Source organism: Hyaena hyaena, unplaced genomic scaffold (genome assembly GCF_003009895.1).
Source record: "Hyaena hyaena isolate Hyena2069 unplaced genomic scaffold, ASM300989v1 scaffold_129, whole genome shotgun sequence".
Taxonomy (NCBI): Eukaryota; Metazoa; Chordata; class Mammalia; order Carnivora; family Hyaenidae; genus Hyaena; species Hyaena hyaena.
This window is the reverse complement of record NW_024080763.1, coordinates 667,041-687,114: the sequence shown is the minus strand read 5'-3', so window position 1 is coordinate 687,114 and position 20,074 is coordinate 667,041. Positions and strand designations below refer to the sequence as shown.

At 48.7% G+C, this 20,074-nt stretch overlaps 1 protein-coding gene across 8 annotated transcripts in view; it reads right to left on the bottom strand.

The window, feature by feature from the left end:
• Nucleotides 1-20,074, bottom strand: part of DHX32 (DEAH-box helicase 32 (putative)) — a 56,847-nt gene that overhangs the window by 13,849 nt on the left and 22,924 nt on the right. For all 8 annotated transcript variants that reach the window (XM_039237919.1, XM_039237924.1, XM_039237925.1 and 5 more), the window contains 5 exons: nt 11,444-11,637; nt 6,166-6,538; nt 3,109-3,354; nt 1,543-1,642; nt 1,297-1,455 (listed from right to left, as the gene is read on the bottom strand). In XM_039237919.1, coding sequence (XP_039093850.1) covers nt 1,297-1,455; nt 1,543-1,642; nt 3,109-3,354; nt 6,166-6,538; nt 11,444-11,637 — 1,072 coding nt within the window. The remainder of the gene's footprint in view (nt 1-1,296; nt 1,456-1,542; nt 1,643-3,108; nt 3,355-6,165; nt 6,539-11,443; nt 11,638-20,074) is intronic.

The window sequence follows — 20,074 nt, the reverse complement described above, 5'->3', positions numbered from 1 at the left end:
AGTGTCTGACTCTTCGTTTTGGCTGAGGTCATGACCTTGCGGTGTGTAAGTTCGAGCCCCACATCGGGCTCTGTGCTGGCGGTGCAGAGCCTGCTTAGGATTCTCTCTCTCAAGATAAATAAACTTTAAAAAAAAATTTAAAAATAGACAAGAATAAGCAGAGCATTTGCTCTTCTAACCTTTCTTCGCCAGCTGATTGTTGACATTTAAACTAAATACTGAAGATCATCTCCCTCATGTTAGAATGACAGGCAGACTGGAAGAAATGTTTGCCCACCGGGTAGGATAAGCTAACGGAATGTACCAGAAGGTAGGAGGCTAAGAAGAGCCAGTCTTGACTTCCTTTCCTCCTTCTTCTTAATGTTTACTCATTTTATGGGGGGGGGGGGAGGGAGGGGGAGGGGCACAGAGAGGGAGACACGGAATCTGAAGCAGGTTCCAGGCTCTGGGCTGTCAGCACAGAGCCCAACACAGGGCTCGAATTCTCGAACCATGAGATCATGACCTGAGCCAAAGTCAGACGCTTAACCAGCTGTGAGCCCCCTAGGTGCCCCAGGCTTCCTTTCCTGAGCGGAGTGTGTGGTGTGACAGCCCCGCATGCCGCTGAGGCCGCCTGGCCCTTTGCTTCCTAGGCCTTTCCACAGCCCCGGCTGGTTTTTCCACTGAGCTGCCCAAGGTGAAGGGCGGCACCGGGGGTGTGGTGGGGGGTGGAAGAAAGCCAGCACCTCTCGAGTGACGGGGGGCTTTCTCAGGAGCCCCCCAGAGGAGAGACTCCCCTTGGAGAAAGCTGGTCGGCCCGTAACTACAAAGTCTTAGCCCTAAGCCTAAAAACCTCACCCCTGCACAGAGAAGCGGGTTAATTACAAAGGCAGGAACGTCCATCGGAGCCCCCCTCCCCCGCCCTCCCCCTCCCCCCGGGGTGACAGCAGTGAGGGAGGAAGGGCTGTGGACTTACAAACGTGCCACAGGCAACCCGTGAGGCCACAGGAACCTCCCCCACACCCACCCCATCAGCTGAAGGCCGCCTCACACTCCCACCCCTGCCCTGCCCAGCCGCCCAGGCTCCAGGGTCCAGATCATTCTCCAGTGTCAGGCCAAGTAGTTCCTAGAGGTTTATCAGAAAATGACTTCCCCTGAACGTTTCCCTCTAACGGGAACACTTCTTCAGTGTGATTAAATCCCCACCTGCACCACCAAATGCCACCTGCTCTCAGGCCTGGGCCCGGGCCGGGGGCAAGGGCACACGTCTCAGCCACGCCTCGGCCACGCGCCCGAGAACGCGGAGCCCAGAGCTACCTGGTCTGTTCATGAAGTCGCAGTGGCCTAAGCCCGCGATGTCTATCCTCTTCATGAAAAGCACCATGCCCGTCAGGTTGGCCTCCTGCATCTCGGCCGGCTTAAGCGGCCGCATGTCTTTGGAGGCTAATTCCTCCGAGTACAGACAGAAAAGTTTTCCTGGAAGACACCAAGTGAGATGGTTTTAATGTCTCCAGGTTGCCTTCATCGGGCAACTTCCACCGGTTTTCGCCGCCGGGGGGCTACCTGAAGAGGATGAACCGAGAATCTGCTTGCGAATCTCTGCCTGGCTTTGGCTGATGGGCTGCGTGACGAGGGAGTTCGCCCGGATCCTAGGGTTGTACACCTGCAAACGGAGAGACAGCCTCGTTAGTATCACATCGTGCAGGCTCGCTGCACCTCGGGGCTGCTGGTCTGCGGCGCTCTGCGGGATGCTCGGCCCCAGGCTCATTTTCTCTGGACACCATTTGTTACTGTTTCTCTTGCCTTGTGACAGAAACGGCTTGTGCCTCGATAAATGGATTCAGAGGCTGTCTGCTTCCAGTGCAAGTTCAATAAATATGGGACCGTGGCACCGTCTCCTGAAATACTGGTGGTGTCACTTCTCCCAGACGCTGTGAATGACGACAGATCATCATAAGCTGCCGGAGGAAAGGCTTATCATCTGCCAGGGCTGCGTCGTTTCAAGGTTCCATTCAAATTCTGATCCCTGCGGTCTGACCTTGACCACACAGGCCGAGCCTTCCCGGTCTACGAGCTCAGACAAAAACGGCAATGGCGCCAACAGGGGTTTTTGCTACGGGCAGTTCGAGGGGAAGGTGAGAGCCCTGGGTTCTCTGAACGGTGGACTAATTCAGGAAGAGCCCAAGCTGCTTCCCAGGGAACCTTCAGGATGGCTGGAACTGCTATGTCGCAGTAGGGCACTGAGGGGACCCTGTGTCCTAGACGGGTAAGAGCTACATCAACCCTGAGTGATGGTGAAATGGATCAAGACACTGGTAGGTTCTTTTCAAGCTCTTAAATTTTTTTGTAATGTTTACTTTTTTAAGAGAGACGGAGTGCAAGGAAGGGGGGAAGGGGTGGAGAGAGAGGGAGACACAGAATCCGAAGTAGTCTCAGGCTCTGAGCTGTCAGCACAGAGCTTGACATGGGGCTCGAACCCACAAACCTGATTCGAAGTTGAACGCTTCACCGACTGAGCTACCCAGGCGCCCCTCAAGTTCTTAAATGCTATGGTTCCTTAAGTTCCAGTGTCTTTGAGAGTTTGAGATCTCCTACTTCATTTTCCTCATTTTTTAATTTAAAGGTAGTTATAAAAAAATATTTTTAAAAATTCAGGATAGAATTTCATCCCATCAACAACAAGGCCAAAATCTGATAAAGTCAGTGTACTTGAAACGAATTTCTGGTAAATCACCCCAGGGAAGATGCTAATTGCTTCGAGAAAGGGGGTCCCCCAAACACTCAGAGGACATACACAGGAAATGACCGGGCTAGGAGTCTGATCATTTCGCTGGGACCTTAGCTAAAGGAAAAACACCATCACCTTTCTGCTTTAGTAGTTGTCTTTTCTCAAAACTTTTTCCTCAGGCACCTCAGACAACAGAGTGGGGGGGTACTACCAAGAAGCCAGCGAAAGGCAGTCGTGGGAAAACAAGGCTGGTCAGTGACCACTGGCCGCAATAATCTTCCTCTGTGCACAGGGGTAACTCGGACACTCCTCACATCACAGAGTTCACCCTCACTCCCTGCTCAACACAACGGCAGGAACCCAAGAAACTGATCAGGCGACTCACACAGGTGGTAACTTACCTTCCTCCTCTCCATGCCCACGTCAATTACAAATTTGACGGTGTTGCTCCAGATCAAAGACTCCCCGGAGCTAGCGGTTAGCACCACTCTCCTCTGATACACTTGGCATCTTTTTTCTGCTTCCTCATTTGGCTTGAACAATGCACATTTCTCTTCTGGATACAGAGGAACCACCACCAGCTCCCCAAGATCTGGGTTTAAGTTAGATCCTTCTTGACAGACAATTTCATAGGCTTTTTCAATATCCTAAAGTAAAAATTAACATCATCCGTGAGAATATGGTACAACTTCACCACTTTTAAAAAAGATATCTGCATTAACTAAAACTACAGGCAAAAGGCACATAATGTACGCAGGGAAAGAAAGACCCGTGTTGTTGTGTCTGTGAATCATTACGTGAAAAGACGACACAAGTGGATGTGTACATTTCTTTGGGGAAGTTAAATATAACTTATAAACAATTTCATTGCTGTTCGTCCAAAATGGTCTTCCTCTTGTGAAATGTACTGCCTGTGCCTTTGTGTGCATTTACTCTACTTTTTTCTAGATTGATGCAATTTCTCACATCTTTTATCAATGACAGGTAAACAGAAGCTATCCTCATATCGATGATGATACATCACCGCATTTTTTTTTTTTTAGTTTTTTTTGTTTATTTCTTCTTTAGAGAGAGAGACAGAGCACAAGTTGGAGAGGGGAAGAAAGAGAGGGAGACACAGAACCTGAGGCAGGCTCCAGACTCCAAGCTGTCAGCACAGAGCCCAACGCGGGGCTTGAATCCACGAACCGTGAGATCATGATCTGAGCCGAAGTCGGACACTTCATCGGCTAAGCCCCCAGGCGCCCCGATTATAAGCCTTTCTAAGTGCTGGGATTTTATTGCTTCTACCACCAGCCTGGGTAAAAATGCATCTTCTAAAGTCTGACTATTCACAAGGCACCATGTCAATAATCATAGCTTACGTTAAGCTTTTAACCTTTAAAAGGTTAAAAAATACCTTTTTTAAAGACCATCTCCCCAGTTCTGTTATGAACTTTATTTTTCAAAAATCCATTTTGGAATTCCTATCAACTCTGACTTGAAAGAAGACTACTCTCGCTGTCAGTCTTAATTATGCTTTCTCCCCACTGCCCCCCGAAAAACTTCTATCTTCTTCTTCACCTGGTGAGTGACCGTTCCTTCTGCCAATCTTCCCTTCCTGAGGCTTCACCTAGTTACATTGAGAACCCATAATCATCTTCAGGACTCCTTCCCCTGGCTGCCTAATCATCTTACTATTTTCCTCAGGATTTTCTTGAATCATGCAGGCTTAGGAAATAACAGAATAAATTGCTATAATAGGTAGAAGATCTATTGGTGAAACTGTATAAGCCATACGTGAAAAATCGCTAAATCTATGGTAATTGTCATATATCTGAGATTCTGAATTACTGCCTTAATGGAAGCAGGTAAAATCTAAGTTTTGAGAAGACCGTCTGATGCTCCCAATGCTGGGAGGGCCGGCTATCCTTTGTGCTCGGAGTATAAAGCCACATAAATACTTCGCAAGTGCTTCTGAAAGACGTGTGTGCTTCAGGCTCTGAGAGAGGGCTGAGATACCCGTCTTTGCTCAGCTGGTGCCTCAGCCAACATCAGACAATTTCCTTTTTCCTTTCTGGTTTCTGCTCCCTCACTGGAATTACTACCTATTAGGGTTACGGTCTACTAAAAACTAGTACTTTTACTGAGTAAGATGATGGGCAGGAAAAAAAGATCAGGAAATTAGCCTCTAAGAAGAAAGATTGAATCCTTGCGGTTGTGGGGGCTTCTAGATTCAGATGACAAAGTACTGGAGGGAAGTAGGGCCAGTGAACAGTCACAAATAAAAAGGAAACCAAAATCCAATGCAAGCCCAAATGGCACCTGGACCATAAAAGCAGTAGTAAGTGCTCAGCTATACTTTTCTTTATTTATTTATTTATTTTTTTTAAGTTTATTTATTTGTGGCGCCTGGGTGGCACAGTCAGTTAAGTGTCTGACTTCAGCTTGGGTCATGAGTTTGAGTCCCACGTGGGGCTCTGTGCTGACAGCTCAGAGCCTGGAACTGCTATGGATTCTGCATCTCCCTTTCTCCCTCTGCCCCTCCCCTGCTCATGCTCTCTCTTTCAAAAATAAACAGTTAAAAATTTTTTAAAAACCAGGTTTATTTATTTTGAGAGAGAGACACACACAGCATGAGTGGGGGAGGAGCAGAGAGAGAATCCCAAGCAGGCTCTGCGGTGCCAGCACAGAGCCCCACTTGGGACTCGAACTCATGAAACCGTGAGATCACGACTTGGTCCGAAACCAAGAGTCGGACACTTAACCGACTGAGCCACGCAGGCGCCCCTTGGTGATACATTTCTAACTGTTCTTTTGAAACCACACTTTCCAGAATCCATGCAAGAGCTTTCTCATCCTGCTTAAGAAAAGGAGCCCCAGTGTAGGGAGAGCGCCTTCTCGCTGTGCTACAAATCCTATTTCTCCGCCTAACACTCCAGTGACGGCTGCAGGGGCATCTGTGGGACATGTCAAGTGCGGCGTTCGGGTAGAGCCCTCGCCTCCAGCAAACGCTCCTGGCCGCACAGGACACAGTGAGAGTGTGACAGGAGACCTCGCCTCTTCCCTCCAGAGTCCCTCTGAGGACACAGGGGCAGCCCCGGCTGAGCATCTGGGGCCCCCAGACACGCGGCCTGAGGCTGGCGGCGTCACATCCGCTCTGGAGACCAGGGCCGGGGACCCCCCGAGCCGCCTCCCGGGGTCCTGGGTTCTCCCCGCCTGTGGTTTCAGAAGCGCTTTCGTGTTTTCCTTTCAGAACTCGTTTTATTTACCCTGCCTGCGTGTCTTCTCGAGTATTTAAAGAAAGGGCGTGATGGAAGCAAACATTTAAACAGTGAATCAGCAAACTGAAACCTGTACGTGAATTATTAAAAGCTTCCCAACAAGGTCAGAAGGACGCCTCCACCCCCTCCCACCCCCCACCCCCACCCCCCCAGGTAACTCTGTTCCTCGGTTAGGGCAGAATATTACTTACTTACTTGTTCACAGGCCAGGAAGACCACAATGTCGCCCTTCTCACCCGACTGGTGAATTTCAAAGATAAGGCGTAAAATGGACTCGAAAGACTCCCTGTGAGCCCCGCTCAGGTACACCACCTCCACAGGCTGCTGCTTCCTCACTTCTATGAGAGGCACGTTTCCGTAGTAGGAAGTGAGCTTGCCGATCAGGTGGGGCGACGAGTTGATTATAAGCTTCAGTTCCGGTCTTGCCATCAAAACGTCCTTAAGAAGTCCAAGTAACACGTCCGTGGCAATGCTTCTTTCGTGCACGTCGTCCAAGATGATGACCCCATAGCTACCCAAAAACGGGCTGGACATCATCTCTCTCTGCAACATGGAGTCAGTGCAGTACCTACAGAGAAGGGGCAGCCAAGTGAGAGGCTCCCAGGGGACAGCAGACGGGCTCCGGACACGAGCGCCGACGCCTTTGCGGTCCCCTCTCTCTACCTCAGGAGCTCGTGTGATAGATCACACGTTATTACTACTGACTCTCATCTAAAAGCGAGTCATTTCAATCCATGCCACTCCCTTCGTGTTAGATTAATTACCCCTTCTCAGCAAACTCATCTAAGCACCGATCTTCTAGGGAGAAATGTGCCCCGCCAGGGGGAGGCAGCGTGTGTGCGTTTTGTAAATGTATCGAGGCTTAATTAAAAAGAGGAAGATGGGGATTTATTTAGAACTCCACTTGACTCAGCAAAGCCTGGCCTTCCAGGTGATCCGATAATGCTAAAGGAACACTAAGGCTCAATCCTAAAACTATACAAACCTTCAATTTTCCCTAGAACACAAAGATCTACTTCCTACCTCTGTGTTAGAAACATCATGTATATACAGTGTTTAAAAAAGCACTGTTCCCGATAACTGTGTAAAAATATATATACATTTAGACATTGTTAAAGTTTCGGGAAATGCAGTTTATATTTCAAATTCCTAATACAAAGTTCCTGGAGGCTAAAAATGAAATATAGGAAAGTCTTATTAGTAGTTTCTGAAATTAAATATATTGAATTTGACCTTGAATAAAAGTTTGAGTAATTCTTTTAAAACCTGTGTTCTAGGGGCGCCTGGATGGCTCAGTCGGTTAAGCGTGCGACTTCGGCTCAGGTCATGATCTCACAGTCCATGGGTTCAAGCCCTGCATCGGGCTAGGTGCTGACAGCTCAGAGCCCGGAGCCTGTTTCAGATTCTGTGTCTCCCTCTCTCTCTGCCCCTCCCCCGCTCGCTCTCTGTCTCTCAAAATAAAGATATTAAAAAAAATTTTTAAAAACCACAACCCTGTGTTCTAGAAGGGTCCATATTTGAAATTTATGTGTCATTCTACAAAACATCCTCATACACAGTTCAGAAAGACTATTACAAGCATATAATATTTAGGCATCCATGGTTTTGAAAAAGGCCACAAAAAAAGCTTAAAGAACTAGGTTGTTACATGTAACATCCGAAAAAATGGCAGATGTAAAGATGTAAAAGATTGTATTTACTAAGTGTCTATTATGTACCTAATAGATTAGATACTAAGGGATTACAAAGAAAATGAAAAAGAGGCTACCAAATACAGAACATTGCCTTCCATAATCAGTAGTTAACCTTAAATCCTCTCATTTAAATAGCTATTCACTCTCAGGTTATTAAAAATTATGGCTAGAATTACATCTCCAAGAAAATGAATCTGGTTCCAATTTACGTTTATAATGAAAAGGTCGCTAACAGGGACAAGGTGCTTACACGCGTCGGTCACACGCATGAACTCATTTTGCCCCGACACCCACCCCGCTAGCAGGGAGAGCAGACACCCCATCCTACGGACGAGGAAGCTTGAGCACAGAGAGGCTGGGTGGCTTGTGTGGGGCTCAGGTGAGCAAGTGGCGGAGACACGCATTCGGTAGCCACGTTGCCGCCTCTTCAGAGCGCGGAAACCAGGAGGAAAATGGGGGAACACTTTCTTTGATCAGAGGGGGCTTTTCACTAGCTGTGGCCTCTTTGCTGTGACTCCCACTCTGTTAGCCACAAATCGGAGCATCTGCGGATGCCACACGGGATGGGGGGCTGTCAGGGTGGAAAGAAAGAGCGGTCTCCCAGAGACAAGAAAAGCTGCCAAGTGAGGAGAAAAAGGCCATGCGAGGGCCGGGCCCCTCAGCCAAGGCGGCAAAACGGGGCCAAAGTGGGGCCCCAACTCCCATCCGCCTCTGGAGCTGTACCTGCAGTTCAGCCCCCACCACTGAGAGCTCCTTTCCATATTAAGAAAGAATGCTACACGCACATAAGAATGAAACAAATGTCAACATCAAGTGGAGCCCTGCCTGTGGCCGCCAGGATCGAATGCTTAGGGGGTGAGGGGGTGGGGGTTTTGCCATAAAATAACCACATGGGAGGCGCCTTGGTGGCTCAGTTGGTTAAGCATCTGACTTTGGCTCAGGTCATGATCTCATGATTCGTGGGTTCGAGTCCCACATTGGACTCTGTGCTGACAGCTCGGACCCTAGAACCTGCTTCAGAGTCTGTGTCACCCTCTCTCTCTCTGCCCCTGTCACACTCTGTCTCTCAAAAATAAAACAGTAAAAAATTCTTTTAAAAAATCACACGGAAGCTACATACCAACACATAATAGATGTTTAAAGGGTGAGATGGGTCTTCAACCTGCTCTGACCACATGGCTAGATTTCTCCACAATTGTTTATCTCCATGGCTTTCTAAGAAAATTAATCAATTAAATTTACACTTGATCGCTATTAAGATCAAAACACTGTAATATTTCATTTGGAAAATAACTACAACCGAGAGTCCCGGCCAAAAGGTTCCCAAAGTGCAGATGGCATTAAAGATCTAAAAATACATGCATGAACTTTAGAATATAGTCAGAGCTGTCCTTTCATTCATACCGTGAGATTGTGAAAGGCCACTTGAAAGTGGGAAGGACACAGAATGACTCTGAAGGTTAGGGACCCTTCACTGTCGGGAGCCATTTCTGAACTCACTAGTTGAGAAAACTCCTTGTGAGGTTAAGACAGGTTTGCCGGGTCTCTTAGCGTCAGGAGAGGCTGGATATCTACCCCCACTCAATTGTTTCTGCTTGAGCACCGACCCCTCCAACGCGCCCTGTTGATTGGCTCCTGGGAGTGACTTATTATGGCCCTGGTATGATGATTGCACCTTGTGAAGGAATTTGTTATAGCTTGGAAAAACGCTGATGCTCAGTAATCTGGAAATAGTGATCAGGACTGAGTAATCAGTGACACAAAAAGGTCAGCTATTGCCTTCGGGTTTACATTAATAATAACTTTGGTACAGACTGATTGTACCAAAAGTACTGACTGTACTATTCTTGGGCATGGATGACGTTATAGGAGCTATAAGCTCTGTGGCTAATGTTTAGATGTTTCCTTTTTTTTTTTCTTAGTTTTTTAATGTTTTATTTATTTCTGAGAGAGACCGCGTGAGCAGGAGAGGGTCAGAGACAGAGGGAGACACAGAATCCAAAAACAGGCTCCAGGCTCTGAGCTAGCTCTCAGCACAGAGCCCGAAGACTTTTTCTTTTGTGTTATGGGAGCAAACATTGTGTTTCCTGAAAAACCTGTTTTTCTTAATACCTCCCATTAAGCAGTAAATAGGCTATTGACCCCTGCTCACAAAGAACTAAATTTGCCTTTACTATGTTAAAAACATTATCCTGTTTGTATTTGGATGCTAAAGACACCTTCCCTCAAGTACCCGTATCTAAATCATAATAGTAAGGTTATGCATATCAATGTTCTGGAAAGTTTTTACTGATCAAAAAATTTATCATCAGAATGCCGCCCCCCAAACACTTAATCATAAAATAGAGTTGAGCCCCAGTCAGAGCGGAGATGCCTGCCTGGTGACCAGAAAGAACCTCGGGCCTCTCTCACCCCTCCCGGGCCGACACCTTCCACCCCTGGACCGGCTGCAGCTGGACTCCGTCACCAGCAGGTAGGTCTTTACCTGTGTCAGCTGTATCATTTACAGACCATTTGCATAACACAGTGTGAGCATATATACTAATCCGACGCCTTGGGGACACCATGGCTATGAAAGCAGAAGGTCTCACACGTCTCTTCAAGAAGTTCAAGCCATGGCGCTGGTGATGGAAAGATCCCTTACGGTTTAGCACCGGCCCCAAGACCCGTGTCTTCTATTTGTGAAGATGAACATTTGAGGGAAAGCAGCTTCGTACAAACCAAATGAGTCACACGGGCTCTCTGAGTGGGAGAAGGCCCCAGACGTTTCCGCTAGGGGCTCCAGGCTCTGTGGCTGCCTGGGGGAGGGCGCCGTTCCTCCCGTCCAGTGGGAAATGTGCTGAACACCCTCTACGAAAGCAGCATGTCAGGTGGTGGGGGGACGTGGATGGGGGTCCTACGCCCACAGCGCTGCACAGCAGACACCGTCCCTGTCGCCCTGGCTGGATCCGCCCCCGCGGTGTGCCCCACAGAGGGGTTACAGGCGTGCCGAGACACTGCTCCCGAGATACCTGTGCCCTGGGCCCCCGGAGTGACCAGGCTGTACCCGGGGCGGCCAGGCAGCCTGAACCACCTCCTTGAGGTGTAAAGATCCCCACTTTCGATGTGGCCTAGGATCTCCACTGCCTCAGAGGAGGGCGCGTCCCCGAGTATCCTTTCTCTGGTCTCTTTCCCTCTGCGCAGAGGGACTCTCATGATGAAGCTAAACATAGCGATAAAAAGAAGCCCCTGTGTCTCAGCTTGTGGCAGCTCCCGGGGGGCTCCTCGGCGCCTGGAAGACTCTGACAACCGCTGGTCTAACCCGCCGTGAAGACGGCCGCCATCGCACAGAGGCCCAGCACCACGCCTTCTAACTGACGCTCTCGGGGGTGAGGGAAGCCTTCCTGGAGTAGGTGACCCTTCCTGCCTAGATTGAACCGGGCACGCCAAGCGGAAGGCGCGTGGGCACAAAGAACCACGTGGGTGTGTCACCCTGGCGGCTGCCCAGGCACCTTGTACGGTCACGTGGAGGAGCTCGGGGAGCCTAAGCTTGACGGTCTCTGGGTCCAAACTAACCAGGTCGTGACTGCTCCCTGAGGGCTACGGGGGGACGTGGGAGGAGCCTAGACGAGGAAGCCCGGTGACGCCAGGGTGGGGAATGTCTGGCTGGTGACAGCCAGGCCAGGTGCTAGGACACATTACAGACATCCAGGGACGCGCTCCTGTGGGACCCGAGACCACAGGGTGAGAGTCACCAGGCACCCGGGGCAGATACCCCGCCCCCCCCACCCCAGACCGACCTCAGGATGGTTTCACTGGCGCAGCAGTTTTCAAAGGGGATCACGTAGCCGACTTCGTGCCCAATGTTAACATCCATCTCGTCTGCCACCCGGAGGGCGAGCTGCACGGCACTCTGCGCGTGGACCTGCGTGCACACCACGCCCCCGTGCTGGTAGCGGACGGACAGGCAGTACTCGGCACACCACTGAGGAACCTTCAGGGAAAAGGACACGGGGTCAGCCTCCTCCGGGAACTCACGCGCTCTCCCACCACTGAAATCGCTGGCCGTGCAGCACGGCTGCGATACACCCGTTAGGGAACCTCTGAACAGTCTCCGCTTCTGCACAGCGTTATTCCTGGTAAATTACTAAGTAAAGTTACTGGTTATTTCTAGTAAATTACTAAATAAAGTTACTGGTTATTCCTAGTAAATTACTAAGTAAACCTACAGGGTTATTCCTAGCAAATTACTAAATAAAATTAAGACCAAACATGAGTTAGCAGGGACTGTGAAAGTTCGACTTCTTCCAGTTGGAAAACAAACAAACAAACAAAAAGCAGATAAAAATAAAAGGCATAAAAATAAAAGGCAAGTTAAAAAAATTTCTTTTAACCTCAGCTATGTTTCTGAAAAGACTAATGTATTTACAGACTGTTATTTTCTTCCAGTTGCAAGAAACTCGATCGGAACTATGGCCTCTGGTATTAACTACTGTGTTTTAAGCGATGTAAATATGAAACAGCATTTCGTGACTCCAAATTAAAGCATTTATATATAAGCCTAGATGATCGGAACAAAATAACCAAATAAGCCTCCTCAACTTATCCCTGGTAAGAGAAGCTAACATACACTAGCATTTATCATAATACAATGTGAAATGAGCCCAGGGCGCAAGCACTCCATCCAGGTTTGGAGAGAGTCGCTTCCAAGGCTGCTCCTGCGTCATTTATACTAAAATCCTTTTACTGAAAACATTACAGAGCAATTGGTTTTATCTAGTTCATTTGTGCAAGAATTAGTATACTAGAAAGTACCTGTCTCATTTGTATGCTATAACCTTAGGTACTACCAATAAATAATACTTTGTTACATGTGGGTGTTTTTTTAATGTTTATTTCTTTGAGAGCAAGTTGAGCACGAATGAGCAGGCGGAAGAGCAGAGAGAGAATCCCAGGGAGGTTCCCCACTGTCAGTCCAACATAGGGCTCAAAACTCCTGAACCATGAGACCACGACCCGAGCTGAAAACCCAAGAGTTGGATGCTTAACCGACTGAGCCATCCAGGTGCCCCGTTACATGTGTTTTTGAAATAGATCATTCTAAGAGTGTTTTTAATTTTTTTAACGTTTATTTATTTTTGAGACAGAGAGAGACAGCACGAGTGGGGGAGGGGCAGGGAGAGAGGGAGACACAGAATCTGAAACAGGCTCCAGGCTCTGAGCTGTCAGCACAGAGTCCGACACGGGGCTCAAACTCACGGACTTGCAAGATCATGACCTGAGCTAAAGTCGGATGCTCAACTGACTGAGCCACCTGGGCACCTCTCTAAGAGTATTTTTAAATAGATCATATTTTAATTAGATAATAAACTTTTAACAGGTAAGATATTTAGAGGTTTTCACGTGTTTAATTATTTTGAGATTTGCTATTTACTAGACCCATCATAGAACTCTTAGATTTTAATCCTCACTATAATTTGACACTTAGCCAGAAATCGTAACTCCAAAATGAGCCGCAGCTGTGGAATGCCAATCCCCAACGATCAATCGTGCAAACGTAATTCCTCCATTTTAAGATAGGTGTCAGCCTTGTCAACAGGTTGAAAAACTATTCATTAATTTATTCAGTGCCCACTTTGTCCTATGAAAGATGAACGTTTAAGGTACTACCCTCAGGGAATCTGGAATCAAGTCATGCCAGGCAACAACCAGGCACTATCGGGACCAAAGTCCAGAGTCCCAGGTCTGGTTTGCTCCTAGTTTGTTATGTTTTTGTTTTTGTCTTGTAATCTCTACATCCACCGTGGGGCTCAAACTCATGACCCCAAGATCTAGAGTCGTGTGCTCTTCCCACTGAGCCGGCCAGGGGCCCCGGCTAGTTGGTTATTTGTAAATCACAATTTCTCTAAGCTTCAGTTTCCTCTCCGTAAAGTGGGTTGAATAGATGAGTCACCCTTCAAACCTCAGCTCCCGGGACCTTTTCTCCACAACTGCCCCGGAGGGCACCACCCAACGACCACACACGGCTCACGCGTCCTGCGGCTGCTGGTCTGTTCCAGGCATCCACCCACCCAGCTAGACCGTGACACCAGAGCTCCGGGACACCAGAGGCGGTCTCTCTTGTTCACCAGATAATTGCAAGTAATTTTACTCAACAAATATCTGATGCATGAACAATTCCTTATACTTTCCAAAAATACTTTATTTTTATTTTTTAAATGTTTAATTAAAAAAAAAAAAACAGAGCCTGAGGGAAGCAGGGGCAGAGAGAGAGAGAAGGAGGGAGAATCCCAAGTGGGCTCGACGCTGTCAGCACAGAGCCTGAGGTGGGGCTCGATCTCATGAACCGTGAGATCACGACCTGAGCTGAAATCAAGAGTCGGATGCTTAACTGACTGAGCCCCCCGGGCGCCCCCCAAATATTTTTAAAGCCCCTGGTTCTGTATGCTCTATCTCAACTCCTTCACCATCACAGGTCACCTAAAAGGGAATTCACATAAAATCTTCTGTCTCCCTCATTCCTCACCATTTAAATGATTTTTAAATTCTTGCCAAACTCTTACTTTTTTAATCCGATTCCCTTCATGTCAGGATCCAGTCTCCAGGTCTCTAGCAGAGATTTCACACAGCATTCTTGTGAAAACTGTATTAAGACCATTGGTTTGGCTTTTTGTCTCCCCACTGGACTGGAGAACCCTTGAGCGGGCCACGTGTGGCTCCTACTTTCCCTCATACATAGCAGAGGACCTGACACTTAATAGGGATCATAAATATTTGGATGGATGGATGGTTAAGGATATCATCATATAATCAAAAGAAGGACGGGAAAGGCTTGGACTCAGAACTCAGCACGGGGAAGAAGAAATAAAACCAAGGGACAGTAACTGCAAAGGAAGCATGAGCAGCACTCACTAGTGGGCTGACTATGCCTGAGAAGAAATAAATAGTCGGGGCGCCTGGGGGGGGCGGGTGCTCAGTCTGTTGAGCATTCGACTTTGGCTCAGGTCATTATCTTGCAGTTCGCAGGTTCGAGCCCTGCATCGGGCTCTCTGCTGTCAGCATGGAGCCTGTTTCAGATCCTCTTCCGTATCGTTTCTCTGGCTGTACACACTTTCTGGATCACTCCAAGCCAGCAAAGGCCCATCGTTAAGGTTGGTGCCTTAGCAAATTCAAAGTACTGGCTGAAAAAAGGAGTGTGATTCAGCAACTGCTAGAAATGTGGACATTTCATGATTTCAAGGGACACCAGGAGTATAGCTTCCCAGGGCACATCCACATGCCGCCTGGCTGCAGTTCACCCCGTGCCGTGCCTGCCCGGATTCTGATTCTCCTCGGGAAGTGGCTTTGACTTTGTCCTAATAAACCTTAGCCTCTTACCAATGAATGATGCACCTGTTTGAGATTTCATTTCTCTCGTCCATTATTTCTCTGTGGGAGAGAGTCCCCCTGCCCCCGGTATTGAGAACAGATCAGAAGGCAGCAGGGCCAGAACCTGGACGCTGAGTACCTGTGCCCTTCGATCAAGCACTTGGCTTTGCTCTTTCCAGAGAGAAACACTGAGTTCTAGGCCACTGTGTACCTTAAATGACCCTTCAGGGCTTGGCAAACGTTGTGCAATCTGGTGAACAAAATACGAAACTGCCCTTTTAACACGTGAAAAAATAAAAACAGACCCACTTACAAATTTACCTGGGGGTCTGGGCAATAGACAACACCCCGAGTTACCTATTTGGTCTAGAAACTCTCCCTACTGGAAATCACGACTGCAAATATTTTCATTCTGAACTCACCCACCAGTTGTTTCCAACTCCCTCAACCCACTGTGTGAATGCCACCGCCCGGCCTGCCTGATGTGCCAAATGTGTGAAAGCCGCAGCCGGGAAGTGTCTCAGCTCCGTCCCAAAGCCCGGCGGGGCCGCCCCTGGGCCGCGGGAGGGGGGCCACCGGTGCCGCAGTGCGCGGTGAGAACGTGCGTCCCGGGCTCTCGGCTCCTGCCTGGAAGGAGATCGCCGGCCCGCCGGCCCGCGTGCGGCACGAGATTAGGTGCCGGGCGTCCTCTCGGTAACCAGAGTCCAATCAACCTCGAGGCTCCGTCAAGTCAAGTTAGTAGCGGGACTTGTGTGTTGTACGAAGTCACCAAGGGGAGAAGAGATGCCCTGTTCTCCGGGCAGCAGGCGCGGAGGCCGGGGGCTGGGCCTGGGAGAGCCGGGCCAGGGTCCGCAGGTGGCCTGATCCGGCAGGGGCCGGACGGCAGCGGCCTCCCTGTGCGGCCCACGGCCGCCGCTGTGGCCATGCAAGTTACACCCCACCCTCTGCCCGAGGTGGCCTCACCCCATCGAATGGACACGTGCATAAAGGAGGTGAGACAGAAAGGCGTCTGCGAGACACAACTCTACTCCTGTTACCACAGCCTGGTCCCAAGGGCCCCCGAGCCCTCCAGCCCCGTTCCCCTTCCTCTGCGTGGGACCCCGGGGGCCAGAGCCAGGGCCACGGCTCCCCTCGCTCACTCTCGCTCCCGTGCCAGAGCCACCGGGCGTCCCGAGGTTGTAAGGCCCCTGGAGGACTTCCGGCTCGGCCAAAGGTGCGCATCCCTACAACGTTCCTGCAAAGCGGCCGGGCCTGGGCAGGCTCCTGAGGCTACGGGGAGGGGGCGGGGGGCACCATGTCGGGATACATCACTGAGGAGTGGGTCCCCTTCCGGACTAAACGGGTCACATCCCTGGATATCCTGATTTGTACATATCTTGACCTTGAGTGACCACAGGTAGAATCTACCAGCAGCAGGTGGTGGGCAAGTTTACCAGCTGCTAGGCGGCGGATGTTCTACCCCACGCGGTTTCGTAATTTGGGTTACATCTCAGGTACGTGACGCTTATTCTCCTCACTAACTCAGCCATTTCCTGGGAGATTTCAGGACAAAAGATAGAGAAGGAAAAGCAAAGAGAACAGACGGTTCTAAAAATATTCCATTCTCTTTCAGGCTTTTTCATGAAGCTGCCCCCTGCAAAGGCAATAGGAAGAGGCCCTATAAATGTATGCAAGCTTGTCTTATTTTTCCCTAGGGCGGTCAGAAAATGCCAGCCACGCCAGAGAGATGGAATTTTTAGGATCCTGCGGTCCTCTTAAGAAGGCTTGGGTCTAAAGACAGACTCTTGTTTGAAAGGTCTGAAACTCTGAGGAAGCAGAAGATTGTCCTGGAAGCTCTCTGACAAAAATAAGCAGGTTGTTTCCAGAACCGAGCAAACAGCCAATGCGCCCAAAATGTCATTCAGTTTAGAAGAGGCCCATTTTCCCACCATTTGGGCACTACTCAGATCTCCCCCGCCCCGAAGATACATACTGACTTCCCAATTAACAGAGAACAAGCATCATTATGAAAAGGATGGAGAAGTCAAAGACAGCCAGAGAAATCATTGCCACATATCAGCATGATATATTCCACAATGTGTGAGAACAATTCCTGCCTTTAAAGAACGGTCACAGATTCTAAAACGAAGCTCAGAGAGTATATATTTAATTTTTTCCTAACCGAAAGAGTGGGCTAAAGCAATTCTGAGACTACAGTATGAGTATGCATTCTAGGACTGAACAAGTAAAGACACCCGTATGATGAATGGCGGGTTCCTCACAGTTAGGGAAGGGATTTACTCAGAGAGAACAGGGCAGGCCACAGGGAACCCTGTGCTGTGGAAATGGGAACAGAGATGTCAGCATGAATTCATGGTTTTTAAGACACAGAGAGACAGAAATATATAGAGAGAAATACAGAGAAATAGAGCTACAGAGAGAGAAACAGGGTTCCAGGGGGAGAGAGAGAGAGGTGGCACCCTCCCCCCCACCACCACACACACACACCTGCTTCCTAGCTGTTAACTGACAGGGCCTGCAAGCAAGACAAGCTGATGGCAATGCCACGTGGTGCCCAGACCTTGCTTTCTTTTTTTTTTTTTTTTTTTTTTTTAATTTATTTCTAGGAGAGAGAGAGAGACAGCTTGAGCAGGGGAGGGTCAGAGAGAGAGGGAGTCACAGACTGAAACAGGCTCCAGGCTCTGAGCTGGTAGTCAGCACAGAGCCCGCCGCGGGGCCCGAACCCACGAACTGCGAGATCATGACCTAAGCGAAAGTCGGACGCTTAACCGACTAAGCCACCCAGGCACCCCCAGACCTTGGTTTCTAAGTACAGTTCTCCACCGAAAGGAATCAGGGCTCCTCGAGGAAAATGGTTAGTTCTAAGACTGAAACGGGGAGCAATGAGATGAGCCTGTCATGTCTTACTGGGCCAGAGAGCAAAGAAGTGCTCAAATGATGGAGAATGTCAAAAGGACATAGAAGTCATCCTGCAGGCCACATCGGGGACAGTCTAAGCAACAAAATTAACGGGCTTAATAACAAATAAAGAAGGAATGTATGAGCCCACATCGAAATGAATAAATGGACAAATAAGTCATGAAGAGGAAGTTTCGTTTTACAGAAGACTTCTGAATAGTAAACATGGAAGAAATGTCAGAATTAGAAAAATCACCAATTTGGTTGGCACCAGTGTCAGAATGTCAGACAGTGATCTGAGGACGCTAACATGAGCAGGTGCATGCATGATGAGAAGCATACTTTACATAGTCTCAAAGTATCTCCCCATATCTTGTACTTTCATTTTAAAAAATTTTTTTAACATTTATTTATTTTTGAGAGACAGAGAGAGACAGAGCATGAGCAGGGGAGGGGCAGAGAGAGGAGAGACAGAATCCAAAGCAGGCTCCATGCTCTGAGCTGTCAGCACAGAGCTCGACACGGGGCTCAAACCCATGAACTGTGAGATCATGACCTGAGCCAAAGTCGGTGCTTAATTGACTGTGCCACCCAGGCACCCCTTACTTTCATTTTCATTTTTTAAGTGAAACATTGATATTTTTTATTCCATTGAGTAAAAACTCTTAAAAATATTTCACATAAGACTTACACAAAAATGGTCGTCACAACCCTGTTTGAATAGCAAACACTGGAAGCAACCCGAAGGCCCAGCGTCAGGAGAATGGGTATATAAACCGTGCTAGGTTCATGCAAGGAGATACCATCAAAGGGACAAACAAACGAAGCCCAGCTATAAAGCATCGAGATCATCTGTGCATCTCGAAGCTTGGTTTCGAGACCATCAGTATCACCTGCAGGCTTATTAACCATGCTACCCCAACTCCCCATTACCTACTGGACTAGAAACTGAGGCCAGGCAGGGGGGTGGAGGGCGGGGAGTACAGTAGGTCAGTTTTAGAAGGCCTCCAGGTGAATCTGATAGGCTCAAGTTAGAGAGCTACTGTTGTGGATGGATGTCACAAGCACCTGGGCAAGACGGGCTGAGGGGCGCCTGGGTGGCCTAATCAGTTGAGCATCCAACTTTGGCTCAGGTCATAATCTCACGGTTCGTGGGTTCGAGCCCCACATCGGGCTCTGTGCTGACAGTTCAGAGCCTGGAGCCTGTTTCAGATTCTGTGTCTCCCTCTCTCTCCGGCCCTCCCCTGCTCACGCTGTCTCTCTCTCTCAGAAATAAATAAAAAAACCTTAAAAAAAAAAAAAAAAGACGGGCTGGTCGCTGAGTACAATAGCCCCTTCCTTTAAAAGTCGAAGGGGCACCTGGCTGGCTCAGTCAGTTAAGCATCTGACTTCAGCTCAGGTCATGATCTCGCAGTTCGTGAGTTCAAGCCCTGCGTCGGGCTCTCTGCTGACAGCTCAGAACCTGGATCCTGCTTCGGATTCTGTGTCTCCCTCTCTCTCTGCCCCTCCTCCCTCCTCCAAAATAAATAAAAACATTAAAAAAAAATTTTTTTTAAGCCACCTGGGGGTGCCTGGGTGGCTCAGTTGGTTGAGCGTCCCAACTCCAGCTCAGGTCATGATCTCACCTCTCATGAGTTCAAGCCCCGTGTCAGGCTCTGTGCTGACAGCTCAGAGCCTGGGGCCTGCTTTAGATTCTGTGTCCCTTTCTCGCTCTGTCCCTCCCCCACTCATGTTCCATCTCTCTCTCTCTCTCTCTCTCTCTTAAGAATACATAAAACATTAAAAAAAATTTTTAAGTGAAAACCTGACTAACCAGAATAACAGTGCTCATAACTAAAAATACGGTAAAGCTATAAAAAGAAAAGCAAGAAATGATTAATCCAAGTTACTCCATGGAGGAAAGAGGGTAAAGTATGTGGAAGGTGGTCTCTGAGAACGACGGTGCTTTACTTCTTTCATCAGGCAGGGGGTACGAGAATCTTTTCATCTCTTTCTCTCTCTCTCTTTTTTAATGTTTTATTTATTTTTGAGAGAGAGTGCAAAGCAGGGGAGTGGCAGAGAGAGAGAGAGAGAGAGAGAGAGAGAGGAGGACAGAGGATCTGAAGCGGGCTCCGCGCTGACAGCAGAGAGCCCGATGTGGGGCTCAAACTCACCAGCTGTGAGAT